Here is a 17,386-nt window from a genome sequence, read left to right as displayed (position 1 = left end):
CAGCATCACTAACTTCATTTGATCTCCTCCCACCCTACCTTACTTCCAAGGATTTAATTGTAGTCTTGAGGAGCAGAAACTATTTCGCAGGCTGTAGGAACCATATGAGCATAACACACAAGGGTGGATTCATTTTAAAATGGTCATCTGCTTGTTTGGGCAAGTGATCCCAGAAGAGATGCATTTATGTTCAGAGTATGTACACTCACATGCAATGACCATATTACCTATACTTGATAGGAAACCTGTGTTTCTTCACCGCCTTTGTGATATCTCTAGATATCCTCAGAATCAAACAGGTAGAAATAAATTTTTCTCTTTTTTTTCCATAAACCTTTTGGCTTTTATAGATGGCATAACCATGTGGTACAGAGGTGATAACAGAGGAATGAAAACCGTAATTCACAATGAATGCCAAACTTTTACCACCAGTGTGTTGGTCTCCCCTCTCATTACTTCGCTGAGCTCTTGGCTTGGTTTCACACACGGTGTTCTATATCAGGCCGCTCCTGTTCAACTGACCAATGAGAAAGGACTAGACATTTTTAAAAATGGACCTTGGAGCAACAGTTTGTTATAGATTTCTTTATATTAAGATTTCATTGTCAGATCCCACTTTCAAGGAGAGTACCCATTAATTGTGCTCTCCTCCTCGCCCCTCCCTTACTTTGGGTTTCTCCAGTCAGATGATTTGTGTAACAGTGGAAGAGGTGTGTTGGACCGCGCACCCATTCATTGTGATTACACCAAAGGAAAGCAAGCAGGAATGGTTTGCTCTGGGGCATTGAAGCAGGGGAAAATATAATGGGAAAAAGAGAACTGGTTTTATGGAGAGGAGGGCTGGGAGGGGAGGGCTGGTTTTCACTGTTTTGTTTTTAAAAAAATCTTTTGCCATGGAACCACAGCAGTTCTTTCTTCTAATAGAAACTGACAAGACATAAAAGACCAAACTATTTGATGAACACACACAATGACTAGAAATAGATAAGACAGTGAAAAGACTTAGTTTAGCTCTGAGAAACTGTCTGAAAAATAAAATCCTGTATTAACAAGTGCAAAACAAACCAAAAAAAAAGAAACCCCAAACATTAAAACACAGTGTATAAAATGGTGTGAGAAATTTAAGTCACCAGACAGCCTTTTAGTCAATAAAAAGCTGTATAGGACATGTCCTTGTTTGGATAGTGGCCCGTCAGTTGAGTTTTACCCAGAAGGCTTTTGGAGGAGTGAACAGAGGGCAAAAAGGTCCAGTCTTTTGGGTCTGACTGCCGTACGGGTGGTCCTGCTGTGTGCCTCTAGGAGGAGATGGATCAGGTCTCTTATTCCTCATTGGTGGAATTATCTTCAAAATTTGTTATGCCTCCAAAGCTCAGTTCTGTTGAATTCTGTGCTGCTGAGACAGTGAGTACTGTATGTAAGAGAATTAATACAAGAACACACAGTTTGAGTCTGCTGTTACACAGTCTTGATGCTGATGAAACTGTGAGTGATGTCCGGTGACACATCATTGAGTCACTTGTTTTTATAGTCCCTTTGGATTGGTTATCGGATAAGAGTCCCCATCTGACATCACAGCATTCTGGTTCTGCATTGGTTGGGTAATTGTCATAGAGCCCTGCAGGAGAGAAAAAGAGCAGCATATTAACAGTCTTTAAAAAAGAAAACAAAGGGATGTCTGGTTTTGAGTTGTGGTAAGATAAGACACAGGAAGGCAGGGCTCTGCCTTCCACACCTGATTTCGCCCTGCTGGAGGCCCTGAAAAGGGCCTGAAGTCACCCCAAAAAGACAATGAAGAAGGAGGGGTGCCTTGTTGATAATGGAGAGATGACGGTCTTTCCATTTGATCCAAGGAATAAACCAACAGGAGAAAGACCAGCCACACCTCTGTGCCCAGCCATCAACTGCTGACAACTGAAGAACAAAAGCTTCAATTAGCACATCATAAACAGCATGTTTGGAACTGGGTGAGAATATTGATCCTTTCTTTTTTATTTTACAACTGAATTTCCTGGGAAAGGCTCCCAAGAAGCTAAAAACCTCCAGATGTGAACGGAAGCAGCGTTTTAATTTTTTTTTATGGAGGACAGAAATACACAATACTGAAGTGAAAGTTATACAAAGCTACAATTTTGATAAATTTGAGTAATGAGATAACTGTTAAGATTTCTCTTTGGAAAAAAAATATTGAGGTGAAATATAAGAAATCAACCCTTTGTTTTAAGAGTGGAAAATGGACGAGTAAAATGGACTAGTGGTGGATTTGAGTCTAGCACTATAACTAGCACTCTGGCTACTTGGTGACTTTCAGCTGAAGGGAGAACAGCTGGCAATAAAGGAAAATATTTTGGCATATTTATCATCCTGACATTCTTGGACTATCAATACCTACTGAGCTTGGACTTTTAATCTCAAGAGCTAGTGGGAGAGAAATAAAAAAATTGACTTTTGAATATGTCTGGCTGCAGGGAGTTTGAATATTTTGAACACTTGGAACATTGTGGACTACAACCTTGCCTGACTGATAATTTTCAGGATACTAGAGACAAAGGATTACTATAAAATACTGCCATTAGGACTGGATTATAAAGGCTACATATAAAGACTAGAAAACTAGAGGAAACTTTGTTCCACTCTTACTGAGACTGGTGACAGTAGAGGATTTCAAGGAATGATGCCTCAAGAAAAAACAAATACCTTTCAGAAGGAAATTTGCTCCATACTACAGCTAATTCATCAAACAATTGTTGCACACAAAGAGGACATAAAAAGAAACCATAATGAGATTAAAAATAACCTAGGTGATATAAAGGACCAAATCTCCAAATTGAAGCTACAACTGGAAAGTTCCCAGATAACTACAAAGTATGAACAAATAAACCAAAAACCAGAGGATGAAACAGAAGAAATGGACCTAGAGATGGAGGAGATAGGAGAAGACCTCTTACTCCTTTCTCCAAAATACACCTGATGACAAAGAAGAAGATTCTAGAAAATGGAACATAGAGCGGGCAGGGGAAATGATTAGGGAATGTGGATGGATGGAGTTTCCCCCAAAAAATACTCTACCTAAATTGTCTTCTTCATGCCAAGCAGCTTTCACAAAAATAGAAATAAAAAATTTTGGGCAATGTATTTGCTTTGGCCTGGAAAGCTACTTGGCAACGAAAGAAAGCGAGAGTCAGATTAAAAAAAAACAGTGGATTTGCTCTATCAGATGGGGCTCTATCTGTTTAATATACCTGTCTGAATATGATTAAAATGATGGATGGCCCTTAGATATAACTAGATTTTTATAATGGAAGATATGATTTAGAATTAAAATAGCCCTTTTTTGTTCTTCTTTTGATACGGGAAATTTGAAAATAAAGAGGATTGGTATGAATATTTTTTTAGCTATATAAATATAAATAATATGGAGAAAATCATAAATGACAAAGATATTGATTAAATATTGATGGAAAATCAAACTTTAATAAGAGCGTGAAAAACAGGATATTGAGTTATGAATTGATATTATTGTTATTTGTATAATATTAGTAAAATATGATGAAAATGTATATATCTAATTTTGTATATATCAATAGTACCAAGAATTGTAATTGTCTAATGAGGGGAAAATGAAAAAAATATGGAAAAGATCTGGATTTTTTTCCAGATTTATATTGAAGAAGTAAATGTTAAATATGTAAACCCAGACAACATGTTTATTTATTTATTTATTTATTTATTTATTTAATTTCTATACCGCCCTTCTCCCTAAGGGACTCAGGGCGGTTCACAGGGCATATATAAATAAGTATACAAAAATTAAAAGAAAATTAAACCATGCCCAAATTAAAATATAACAATAGTGAAATAAAAACCAATTAAAAACCCAAATACCCCTTCAGGCCAGACCAGCTAACTCGAACAAATGGGTTTTCAACCCGCAACGGAAGGATCGGAGGTCCGATGCCATCCGGAGCTCAACCGGCAGTTGGTTCCATAGTGCCGGGGCACCCACAGAAAAGGCCCTCCCCCTGGGGGCCACCAGTCGACATTCCCTGACTGGAGGCACCCTGAGGAGGCCCTCTCTGTGGGCACGCACAGGGCGGAGGGGAGTTGACGCCGGCAGCAGGTGGTCCTCGAGGTATCCCGGACCCATGCCATGTAAGGACTTAAAGATCATAACCAAGACCTTGAACCTCACCCGGAAGACAACTGGCAACCAATGCAGCTCGCGGAGCAAAGGTGTAACATGGGAGTACCGGGAAACTCCCAAGACAACTCTCGCGGCCGCATTCTGTACCAGTTGGAGCCTCCGAGTGGTCTTCAAGGGAAGCCCCATGTAGAGAGCATTACAGTAGTCTAGGCGAGAGGTCACGAGCGCATGAGTGACCGTACACAGGGCATCCCGGTCCAGATAGGGCCGCAACTGGCGCACCAGGCGAACCTGGGCGAAAGCCCCCCTAGTCACGGCGACTACATGATCTTTCAGGGTAAGTCGTGAATCTAGGAGGACTCCCAAGTTGCGAGCCCTATCCACGGGGGGTAACAGCTCACCCCCATAGAAAGGGATGGAACATTTTGAATGTCCCGGGATGCCGGAATGTACAGCCACTCAGTCTTGTCAGGGTTGAGTTGAAGTCTGTTCCTCCCCATCCAGACCCGAACCGCCTCCAGGCAACGGGACATCACAGCGAGGGCATCACTGGGGTGGTTTGGGGTCGAAATAAAAAGTTGGGTATCATCAGCATATTGATGATACCCAACTCCAAAACCACGAATGATCTCACCCAGCGGTTTCATGTAGATGTTGAACAGGAGAGGCGAGAGAACCGACCCCTGAGGAACTCCACAAACGAGAGACCTAGGGGCCGATCTCTGCCCCCCTGCCAACACCGACTGCGAGCGTCCCAGGAGATAGGAGGAGAACCACTGAAGAACTGTGCCTCCCACTCCCAATCCCCTGAGACGCCGCAGCAAGATACCATGGTCGATGGTATCGAAAGCCGCTGAGAGGTCTAATAGGACTAGGACAGAGGAATGTCCCCTATCCCGAGCCCTCCAGAGATCATTCACCAGAGCGACCAATGCCGTCTCCGTGCTGTACCCGGGCCTGAAAACCGATTGGTAAGGGTCCAGATAATCCGCTTCCTCCAGGACCAGAGGGAGCTGATGCGCCACCACACTCTCAACAACCTTCGCAAGAAAGCGAAGGTTGGAGACTGGATGAAAGTTGTTCAATACAGCTGGGTCCAAGGCAGGCTTCTTGAGGAGAGGTCTCACCACCGCCTCCTTCAAGACGATGGGGAAATAACCCTCACTCAAAGAAGCAGATATGACCGCCTGGAGCCAGCCTCGTGTCCTCTCCCTAGCTGCATAAACCAGCCAGGAAGGGCACGGATCCAATAAACATGTGGTGGAGCTCAGCTTCCCCATAATCCTGTCCACTTCATCAGGGTCACAGAATCAAACTCCTCCCAGATAACATCGACAAGACCGCCTGTGTCCTGATCGCCAGACTCTGCCCAGCTGGAGTCCAAACCAGTCCGAATCCGAGCGATTTTATACGACAGATGTTGACTAAATTCCTCGGCACGACCCTGCAAGGGATCCTCCCTCACCTCCTGATTAAGAAGGGAGCGAGTCACCCTAAACAGGGCGGCCAGGCGATTATCTGCGGACGCAAAGAGGGTGGAGAAGTAATTACACCTCGCCACCCTCATTGCTGCGAGATAAGACCTAATATGGGTTCTTAACCGCAACCGGTCGGATTCAGATCGGCTAGACCTCCAGCAGCTCTCTAGGCCCCGTTTCCGACGCTTCATCTCCCGGAGCTCCCCGGAGAACCATGGAGCTCGCTGGGATCTGCACCAGGTCAGGGGCCGCAAGGGTACAACCCGGTCAAGTGCCTCAGTGGCTGCCCTTTCCCAGGCTTCCACTAAGGCATCCGCCGAGTTGTGAGCAATGGAGGCAGGTGGGGACCCCAGCGCTGCTTGGAATCTATCAGGATCCATTAAGCGTCTGGGGCGGAACCATCTGATTGGCTCCGTACCCCCACGGCAGGGGGTGGCAAAACGGAAGACCATCCGCAGGAGGTGATGATCGGTCCATGACAGGGGCATAATAAATGGAGAGCCCCCACCAAGATCATCCAACCACCGTCCAGATAAAAAAATCAGGTCAAGGGTGTGGCCTCCATCATGAGTTGGTTCAGAAATTACTTGTGTCAGGTCCATGGCCGTCATGGAAGCCATGAACTCCCGAGCTAGCTCAGATGAACCTCCCAGGGATGGTAGATTGAAGTCTCCCAAAACCACCAACCCCGAGAGGATATCGAACAGCTCGGGCAGGGCTGCTGCTGCGCGACTAGTCGAAATGTACACCAGCAGCAAGCCCAACTGCGCCCCAGAACCAAATCTCACAAAGAGAGACTCACACCCGACTATCTGAGGAACGGTGGTCTCCCGCGGACATAAGGTCTCCCTAATAGTCACCGCCACACCCCCACCCCTACCATGAGCTCGTGGCCGATGTAGCACCCGGAAGCCTGGTGGGCAGAGGTCAACCAAAGGGACCCCACCCTCTGGGCCCAACCAAGTCTCCGTGATGCAAGCCAGGTCCGCGTGCTCGCCCTCAACTAAATCCCTAACGAGGGGAGCTTTGTTAACCACGGACCTGGCATTCAGGTACACCAGCCGGAGCTCAGGAGGCTGCACATCCTCGCTCCCGGAGCCTCGGGGAAGAAGCAGAGGGTCAGAGTGCCTCACCGCTTGCAAATAGCAGAGACGGCCCTCCCGGTAACGATACAGCCCTCTGTCTATCCACCTGCTGCCATTCCCCGTCGTGGGAATCGGTAATCCCACGACCCGCTCATGAGCCCCGGAGACAACCACACCCCGCTCTCCCCCCGAGCGGTCGGACCCAAGTCTGGCCTGAGCCATGGTTGATTGGCCACCCCCCATAGCCAAACAACCCCTATCTCCCACCCCTCTCCCTAACCCCATAAAAAATTTCGATAAAAAAGTAATCAGAGGCCTTCTATTAAATTTGTATTGACGGCCCCTGCCCCTGCCCAGCCATCTCTCAGGGTCCCAAAACTCGGGCCCATCATCGAGGTTACGAGTATTTAAGGAGGCGGGTCATAAATAAAATTTATAAATTTGGGACTTACAATACATATGTCTTAATTTTCAAACTATTATAGAAGGTTTTTAGATAAATCAACAGTCTCAACATAATCTAAAATGTACCTGAAATATCATGAAAAACCAACTATAGCCTCACTTCCAAATATCTCATTATCACGAGACAAAATTAGTTCATCAATCACTCTTCACAGAGTTTGCCTCCCTTAACTAATGGCAGTGTCCTCCAGCTCTTGCAGCCATATCTCCCTATAATAGCCCTTGTAATAAAATAATTCACATATTCCCAGCTTGGCATCTGTGAGATCCTGGACCGAAACTACCCAAATTGCCAATCAAAAATTATTATTTTCTTCCTAACATTTTCCCACAAGTGCAAATCCACATTTTCAGATCAATTAAGGATTGATCCATTGGTTGCAACAGGAATTGACCAACTGGCTTGTCACCTTAGACTTAATGAAAAGAAGAAATTCATAAATATTCCCCCAAACCATAAATAAAGTGGTGAGATTTAGCCAGTTCACATCACTTCGGCAGACCTAGTAGCTAATTTTTTGTTGCCCAGGCCCAGAATGGACTTCTGGAAGCAGCATCCACACAGAGAACCGGTTGTTCACATATTTGAATCCCACCACTGCATAAATATCTAATGATACTTTCTTATGGATACTAGGAACAACTAGTGAAATCAGATAAATGAAATTAAATCAGATAAAAAATTTGTCCTCGATCATGAACTCCAATTCTGTGATTTTTACAATTTCCTTTCTTGCCTCACCATACTATTACAAAACAATTTTAAAAGCCTTCACTTTGTAGTTATCTTATTGTTTGACAAGTCACAGATTCATATTAGAGGTTCTTTTGTAACAGGGTCAATCCTGATTACTTAGAAATTATAGTAGTGACTTGAATGCTTCTCATTCAGAACTCAGATGTAATTTGTTATGCATGAAATGTTTGCTGTTCTCCACTAGATGTCCCCAGTCACCTGTTTTAAACTACGAAATAAATCCACAATATTTCCCAGAATTTAAAGTATAAAATTGAAATCTCCACAACGCTTTGTACGTTCTTTTACAAGCAGAATAATGCTGATTGGCTCTAAGGAACATGTAACATCTATGTTTTGCTGTTTGCTGTCTAAATTCAGGAAGCAGCTTTAATAAGAAACATAGTATTTGAGTCTCTTTAAGTCAAGATTCTACAAACATATCTCAGGACAGAGGCTGTGGCTTGATATTTCTATGCTTGATGTCCCTTTCTCTTCTTCTTTTTTTTTAGATTCTCTAGATTCGAGGCTCTAAGTAAATAGGATAAAGAGTCTCCAGGTCATCTTCCTCGTTGTGATCACTTTCATCAGCTGAATGATGGATTGATTTAACAATGCAGAGAAACAGTTAAGATTACCACATTTTAGATGACCACCAAAAGGCAGCAAGAAGTCTCTAGCCTTGTCAGTGGTCAGACTAGACTAGCAGCCAACCAGAACTGATGCAGTTCAATCTTTGTAGGACCTGAAGAACTGTACAATACTTCCTCTTTGGCAGAAGAGTTTCTACTGGGAAGACACTGCTAAGGAGAAGACTCTTGAGAAGACTCATTTATTCATTCAGTTTTCATTTTTACAAAATACACAGAAATTAGTGAGTCATCTGGATAGCATAAAGCATTTTTCCAGCTTTTATTGTCCTGGCTACTATAGCTAAACACCCTCAATAGGTTCAGAAACTCATCAACATTAAGTTTTTCATTAAAATTTAGCAATGGTGCAATACTATTATCATCTCAGGTACAATCCTACAATCTACAGAGCAGCAACCCCTGTAGTTATTGAGAACTTTCGAGTGATCTCTGAAGGCCAATGACTTTTCATATGGGGGATTGCCTTGCTCTTTTAATTAAGCTGTCTCCCTGACAAAAGACCATTTTACCTAAATAACTTTCAGTATCAGGGATTGTTTATTTCAATAATACAAAACAGTAGGTTACTTTTTGTCGACATACATTAAACCCTGTATTGCAAATATTTTTTTCTGTGTGTTTAAGGCCTAACATCAAAACAAAATATTTTTAAATAATTAAAGCAGGGTTCTTGGCATCCACAACCATCTTATTAGGGATTTGTTGTATGAGAAATAAATAGTAAAAGGAAAAAATATTGCATTTTGAATCTGCAAGTGCATTTTCTCCTCTTTAGGATTTTGCCTTCTCCAATTAAAAAGAAGAGTTTTCTTTCTACCAAGCAGAGCATTACAACAATCTGAGGCTTCTTTGAGATATTTTGTTGTTCTAATCCTGTAGAAAATCAGAAAAGGTAATAGCTCACTAATCATTCAAAGTTCAAGTTCTTGTTTTAGAGTCTTTCACAAATTGGAACTATTGGAGACAATGGTATCTGGAACAATAAAGTAGTAGTATAATCTGGACAGTGTTTTGAGTTATATTTATTTCTACCCTCTGATATTATCAACAGAGAAGCTGCTGTACTGTTCAAAGACACTAGTTTGAACAATATCAAGAAAAATAGTGTTCCTGATAGAGTCACCCAGGTTCTGATAGTGAAGTTTGCCTTCAATCAAGCTATATGATTTGTGAGTTGGGATTATGAATTACTACAAAAATAACATCTTTGAGGTTTTACAGATTGCAAATGCATAATTCCTAACACTGAGGCTCTTTTTTATTTATGGATTTCTATCCTTTATTTGACTTTGCATTATTTCACAATATGTGTCAACTCAGAAATGTATTGATTGACTAGGATAGCATTTCCCAAAGGATATTTTTCAGATGTATTAGATGATATTCCCATCTGCTAAACCATTCAAGTATTGGGGATCATGGAATTTGTAATGGCATTAGATTTAAAGAGGTTAATTTATCATTGCTACTTAAAGTACAATCTTTCTGTCTTTCTCTTAACTTTATCTGTTCAGTTGCCCAGTCAGCAAACCATGATCATGCCAAAATATTACATGTTTGTATAATATGTATGACATAATCACAAAAATTCTGAAATCATGTAATTGTGTCAGGATATATGATACAAATTGTAAGTTGTGGAAATTGCATCACTGAAAATGAGTTAGCATTGATCCCCTTGTCCCCCCCTGTGGATGGGCCGGTGCTCCTAGATTTCATTTATATGAGACTCCCCTACAGGATACCATCAGTGGTGGGATTGAGCTGGTTCGCACCACTTCAGCAGAACCGGTAGCTAATTTTTTGTTGCCCAGGCCCAGAATGGACTTCCGGAAGTAGCATCCACACAGAGAACCCGTTGTTCACATATCTGAATCCCACCACTGGATGCCATAGTATCTGGGGTGAACATTTTGGACCTTTTGCTTGGTGAAGGTTGAATGCTTGGATTGACTAGCATTATAGCTATAATCCTCTTGCTTCTCCAGGCAGACCAAAATAAATAAGCATGACACCCAGGCCACAAAATGTTTAATATTCCTGTTAATTCTAAAATACTTTTATGAAGACCCATAAATGCAGTATTAGCATATAAAATTCCCTACTCAAAAAAAAAATCCCAGTTGTAGATCTTTAAAAGTGAACAATTATTTGCACTGCATATTCATATTTAATTTGTCATGATATTATAGGCATATATCAAAGTTAATAGTCATGCCAAAAGCAAGAATGTGAATGGATGCTTTATTTTCAATAATTAATTATTCTCCCAGCAGTATTAAAAACACCTAGAATTTCTGTTGTCCATATTTGTGTGTGTGTTTATGTGTGTGTGTACGTGCACACACATGCATGTGTGCATGTTCAAGTCAGTGTTATCTCTTGGTGACAGTTTGAACTAGCCCCTGCAGCTTTCTGCCAAGATTTTTCAGAAGTGATTTTCCATTGTCTTCTTCCTAGGGCTGAGAGAGAAGGACTGGCCCAAAGTCACCCATCCGGCTTTGTGCCTAATGTGAGACTAGAACTCAGTATCCCGGTTTCTAGCTTGATGCCTTAACCACTACACAAATAGGTTCCATACTTGAGTACAGCCCTTTGTTCTTTCAATATTTCAATTTGTTGGCACATTTGCAAGCTCTGTGAATGTACTTGGACCAGTACACAGTATGCAGTTTAGGATGGAAGAAACACAGCAAAGCTCAGATTCACGCAGGAAGTATTTTCTGTAGAACTGCCTGGTATTTTTAAGCTACAGTTACAAGCAGAGATGATTCTAGCATTGGTTGCATAGATGATGCAACCAATGGGGCATGGTGATATTCCAAAAATACCTCTTTTGAAAGCGAATCATACTTTTTTTCATTCTGCACACTGAGTTTTACATCTTAGCCTCCATCAACAGCACAGGAAACTTCATTTTAACAAGCTCTTAAAAATGTTGTCCAAGTGGAGGGATTCTGTACAGGTAACATAAATAGGAAGTGCTTGAGAACATGCAAGTGGAATTATCTTCCAGAAGTAATATAAAAAGAGAACAAATACAGTGAATTGGTATCTAAGGCAGATGAGTCATGCCTAAATGGAGATGAGGAGGAGGGAAAGTGGGAAAGAGAGAAGGCAAAAGTAAAAGCTCTTGAGGATTACAGAGCAACAACATCATTCTTGTGGGATATACTGTATAATGGAAAAGGAGGTCTTGAGTGGAAAGTGGAAAGGAATTCTTAATTATACGTAGCCCTCAGAAAATAACTCCAGAAAGGGGTGTTAGAAAGAGCTGCTGAAATTTGCCATACCTGTACAGATGAAACTGGATAATCCTCCATAGATGACATCATCATTGTCTGGTAATATAAATGGACACCTTGTCTGAACCTCCAAACAGTATTGCTTGCAAGGAATTGTGTTGTTGCAATGAGACTGTGTGACTTCAAAATACTGGGAACAGAGCCAGGCTTTGTAGACAGTCTAAAGGAGAAGAAAAAGAAAGACAGGAAGAAAAGTAAAGAATCGGATTAATTGACAAGCCAAAGCAGCACCAGTAGAATTGTTCTCATCATTCTATTCTTATCTATCACACTTTAAAAGCTTTTCAGTAAAATAAAGCAGGGATCCTTTAGATAACAGATCACTTTCTTCCTTTGCCTGAAAGTCACATTCCATGCCTTCTATCATGACTTAGTCTGTTGGCTTATTAATTCCAAGACTTAGAATGTAACATGTGGAGCACTCATTCATATTCTGTCTTCATTGGAAGGAGATCACTGGCATTTCATAATACTTGCACTTTCTATCAATATACTGGTTTGGTATAAACGAAGCAGAGCTTATCAGCATTCCAACAGCCAAAAACTGCTGGTTCATATCAGGATACTGAGAGATGCTTATACTGCCCCAGACCAAGCTTTCTGTGAGTGCTTTTACTGTGCAATCACTTCATTGACAGAATTTTACCGATTAGCCAAGTTAAGCCCTAGCTTTTCATCTATAACCTTCTTGTGTTTTTTCTGCCATGTCTTCAGGCTGTTTTCTTATCACCAAAAAAAATGATTATGAAAGAAAAGATGGTACAATGCCTTGCGATTGATAGCCCTGTCTCCATCTGTGTCAAATTCAAATTGCAGTGCCCTTCGTTTCCTTCACTGGAATCTGAATTAGCTGTGCTCCTTTTTGCTACCTTTTTTCTACGGTTGGTGTTATAATTCAGATTTCTATTCCAGTTATTTCTCAGTCGCACAAAAAAGTAATTAGACACATCAGCTAACCCTCCCAATAAATTTCAACTTTTACCAACTTGCCAAAATTATTAAAATGGCTTGAGTTAATAAAGCTCTTTTTTATACATGGGCATGTAAGTATTTGCAAAATTAAGAAACCAGAGAGATTTTTCTAGGAGGCAAATTAGAGGCAGAGAAAGAAACAGAATGTTCCAGTTAGAGGAAACATGTTACTTCCACATTGCCCTCCCATCCCCCACCTGCCTTTTTTTTTCATTTCCAAACAGTGGACTAGCCTAGGCTCTCTCAATCATCTTGGTAGCTCAATAACTACCTTAATTTAAAAACCCTTAATCAGAAAATAATGTGTCCATAGGACCAATGCAGTTTCTTCCACACTCCTCCTCCTCTACTGTATATTACATCAGTAATTGCACAGAAGAAACATTGCTACTAGGTTTTCATGGTACAACCCACCCTTGGTCTAAAAGCAGCCAAACATTTCTGAAAGTCAAATCCATAGTACTATATTTACTGGTTGTTTCTGGCAACCAAGCTGTGGCTGACCCACCAGATTTCTGGGCATTAGAAATTCTGAGAAATATGCTTCATAAGACTCTTAATGTTTTCCAAGGGATTCTGGCAATTAGTATCCTGCCAGTCAGATGCCAAAGATTCCAAAAAGGCTCTGAGTTTGACTGCCAAATGATCTGAGGGTAGTGAGGGAGGGATCATTTCCAGAAAACATATCCCAATCCAGACCAGCCTTTCTGAAGCCCCACATTTCCACTTCTCTTTTTCCAGTTTAAGAGAGCTGTAAATCAAGCTGCCTTAAAATGTGGCCTCCATAGTGAAGCTAACTAGGAAATATCTGAGTGGAAAGTAAAGAAATGAAGCAGCTAGGATTTTATATGGTAAGAGCAGAGAAGAAAAAGCAGGCTTGCTGCCTTGGGGCCTCTCATCAATCCTCATTGTTTAGACACACATCTTTTCTGCCCTTGTATCCTGCAAATAATTCCTTGAATGAATAAATCCACAATCTATCAAGGAGCATGGAAAATATTTAAACCTTAAACTTTTAATAGCTAAAACAGTTACCTCTGCCTGTAAGAGTTTTACTGGCTAAAGTTAAGTCACAAATATTCACATAAGTTGGTGCTAGTTACCTCCTAGTAAGGTCTAGTCTAGGCTAAAACAGTTAAAAGGAATAGAGGACAGGTTTAGATCTCCTACATAAATATATAATATTTTAATTGCTGGAGCATCTAAATCAAACATGGTTATAAAGAGTTGCTTATAAACATGGCATTGCATTTCATATCCAAGATTCTGATTCACAATATTTCAAGTCATAGCATTTCTTAAGGCTATATAAGACTGCTCTTTAATAACTAATTTGTATATAGTGGTTATGCTATAGAAATTCATTGTGTTTGCATTGATTAAAGGTTTAGAATATCCTACACTCTGACTCTGGCCCTAACCAAGTTTTATAGTTCTCAGCATGCCTATGGATTACAAGGTAAATTGCTGGTGGGAGGTGAATTTTCTGTAAAGTTCACAATGTACTAGATTTAAGGCTGCAACTTTTTGCCTTCGGTGCAAAAAAACTGTAAGAATCCTTTGTGTTCAGTTGAGTATACTTATAACCTTCCTGCTAATACCTTTTTATTCTAATGTCCATGTATACAAATCCAGATCTATATGTCCGTGTGACAGCCTAATAATCCTTGCATAATCTGAGTATTTTCCATATTTTGTTAAATTCTGTCTCTCCCACGAAGGTGAGACAGAAGCCACCTGTTGGCTTTTCTATGTACTGCACCTTTCCATAGAAACCTATGAAGGGCCAAGAACCCCTAAAAGACTGTATCAAGCAATGAGCTGAACTATGATTGCGATTTGCTCTTATACTTTACATTTAGAAAAGCTGCTTTGTTTTTATTTTAAATGGCAGAATGCAAAGAATTAAATAAATGAAAACTTTGTCTAACAAAAGATAAAAGACAACTGTAAATGTAAAAAAAAATAGGCTTTAATTAAAAGATGAAATACTTCACCTTCCCAATAAGTAGAATAAGGGCCCTTTAAACAGAGTCTGGAAAAGGACTTCTTTCCTAGCATGTGAATAACAACAATTTAAGCATTTTTCTAGGCAAGTTTCTTCTACCATGAATTATAAAAGAACAATTATAGAACATGTTTTTCTCCTTCTAGTTGTGGCTTTTCTCAATCAGACAATAAGTTACAGAAGAAGATGAAAAGTGAAGGTTGAAAATTCAGTTGCTTGAAATTTTCAGGGCAATTTCCTAGAAACTCTGTGCCATTTAAATGTATTTTATTTTTATCTGTTCCAGTTTTCTGTCAGTTAATTTATAGAGCTATCTTCTGTTTATTTATAGTGGCAACAGATAGTAACAAAGTTGCTAGGCAACCGTTAAAAAACAATATTTCTAAACTGTGATTTCTGACTTTCCCTTGGATTTTAAATCATTATATTCTGAAGGGGAAATATTGCCACTAGAATTATTTGCTTAATGAAAAATTATATGTTGCTGTTATTTTTAATTATTTACCTGTAAAAGTGAAAGTTCTACTGCTTCGTTTTTGGAATAATCTTTTTTTTAATTATACAAATTTTATTTCTTTTTGCTTTTTTCAATGCTTTCAATCTTATTTCTTTTTTTATTAAAAAGTTTTAAAATACATTTTAAAAACATAAACTCCCTCCCTCCCTCTCCCCCCCCCACTTCTCCTCCCTCCCCCCCCGACTTCCCAGAGCTGAATACAGGGTATAAACTTTAACCAATTTAAGCTAAAATATGCTAATCAACTAAAAAAGACACTTGAAATTCTATCACACTTTAACTCCTCTTAACATAACTAAATAACTAAAGAATAATAACTAACTAATAATGCATCATATAATACTAATACTTATTCATATACTAAATGAAACTTTCTAGTCCCATATTTATTCTGAATATAATCGATCCATCTTCTCCATTCCAAAATATATCTCTGTTGCGATTGTTCATTCAAATATGCTGAAATCTTTGCCATTTCCGCCAGGTTTGAAACTTTTAAAGTCCACTCTTCTATAGTAGGCAGTTCCTCCTTCTTCCAATATTGCGCTACCAAGAGTCTTGCTGCCGTAATTAAATTTAACATCAATTTAGTATCTATAACAGTACAATCTGTAATAATGCCCAACAGAAATAACTGTGCAGAAAACCTTATCTTTTTCTTAAATATCTTCTGCCTATTTCACCAAATTTTAATCCAAAAAGCTTTAACTTTTTTACAAGTCCACCATATATGATAATAGGTTGCATCATCACAACCACACCTCCAACATTTAGGCTGATAATTCGGATACATACATGCTAATTTTTTAGGATCTAAATGCCATCTATAAAACATTTTATAAAAATTCTCTCTTAAATTTTGTGCCTGTGTAAATTTCACATTTCTGACCCATATCTTTTCCCAGATATCCATCGTTATGGGCTCCTGAAAATTCTGGGCCCATTTTATCATGCAATCTTTAACAAGTTCCGTTTCTGAATCTATTTCTATCAGTGCATTATATAACCTCCTTATATGCACTGGACTTTGAACTCTTATTTGTTTAACCAAATTTTCATCAGTTGTCGAAATACCTGATCTTCCTTCCATCTAGCTTGTAACTGCCCATACTGAAACCAAGTCCGCACTATTCTTTCTTCTTTTAAAATATTAAATGGCTTTAATTGCCATACGTTCCTTTAATCTTACTTCTTATTTTATCCTGTAGATAAAATACAAATATGAAATAGGCTGTTCCTGTTAAATTGGCCTCCATCATAGCAAATAGTAACAAAGTAAATGCTAAATGATTTAGAAATTCCACAAGCAAATAGCTGCCATCTTCTCAATGTAGGGTTTCTTTTTTTACTTCTACTATATGAAATTCTTACTGAAATGTATTGTCATTGCTGAGCAGATACTACTTATTTCAGTGTCATCTAAAGAGAAACTGGATTTCCTTAATGCACCTGGTAATTTCACCTGGTAATTCTCATAATTGTGATATTATTACTTGTTCTTTTTCACTTTGATATATTAAATTTCTATTCTGAACTATTCTAGCTTTCTCCAACCTGATGTCTTTTAATGTGTTAGACTGTACCTTTTGGCAATTTTCCCTTTATGCTCCTAACTAATAAACATACCAGGTTTTTTACTTTCTTATTACAGTTTACAATTACTGAGTTTTCATAGATTTGCCTGGGTTTTTCTTGATAGTTTCTAGATTCAGTTGGTGGGGTCAGAAAGCACAATGCTCATGTGCAGGTATACACGTAACAAAAAGGTGGACCTTTGATCATGCTAGCGTGAATTTTTCTGACCACACCATGTAGACATCCCTAAATCTGGCAATTTCCAATTGATGTCAATCTCAGATGGCATCAGATATACATACAGTACGTATGTCTTTCGGATTTGGGTCTTTACATGCAATTTAGTTTCAGATATCTCATTATCTTACAGTGGTTAAAAAAACATGACCATAACATTTATCAGTAGTATATGCTAGAATTTAATTTAGTAAAAATATAAAAGCCACAATGA

The 17,386-nt window shown here is 39.6% G+C and overlaps 1 protein-coding gene across 1 annotated transcript in view; it reads right to left on the bottom strand.

Moving 5' to 3' along the window:
- Positions 1-1,209: 1,209 nt before the first annotated feature.
- The window catches only part of NALF1 (NALCN channel auxiliary factor 1), a gene marked incomplete at its 5' end in the record, with an annotated part of 472,917 nt that continues 456,740 nt past the window's right edge, over positions 1,210-17,386 (bottom strand). The window contains 2 exons of the mRNA XM_083363139.1: positions 1,210-1,615; positions 11,852-12,023. Of these exons, the coding sequence (XP_083219265.1) occupies positions 1,320-1,615; positions 11,852-12,023 (468 nt within the window). The 3' untranslated portion in view covers positions 1,210-1,319. The remainder of the gene's footprint in view (positions 1,616-11,851; positions 12,024-17,386) is intronic.

Source organism: Vipera ursinii, assembly GCF_947247035.1.
Source record: "Vipera ursinii genome assembly, chromosome: 4".
Classification (NCBI taxonomy): domain Eukaryota; kingdom Metazoa; phylum Chordata; class Lepidosauria; order Squamata; family Viperidae; genus Vipera; species Vipera ursinii.
The sequence above is the reverse complement of the archived record's forward strand: the minus strand, read 5'-3'. Positions and strand labels throughout refer to the sequence as shown.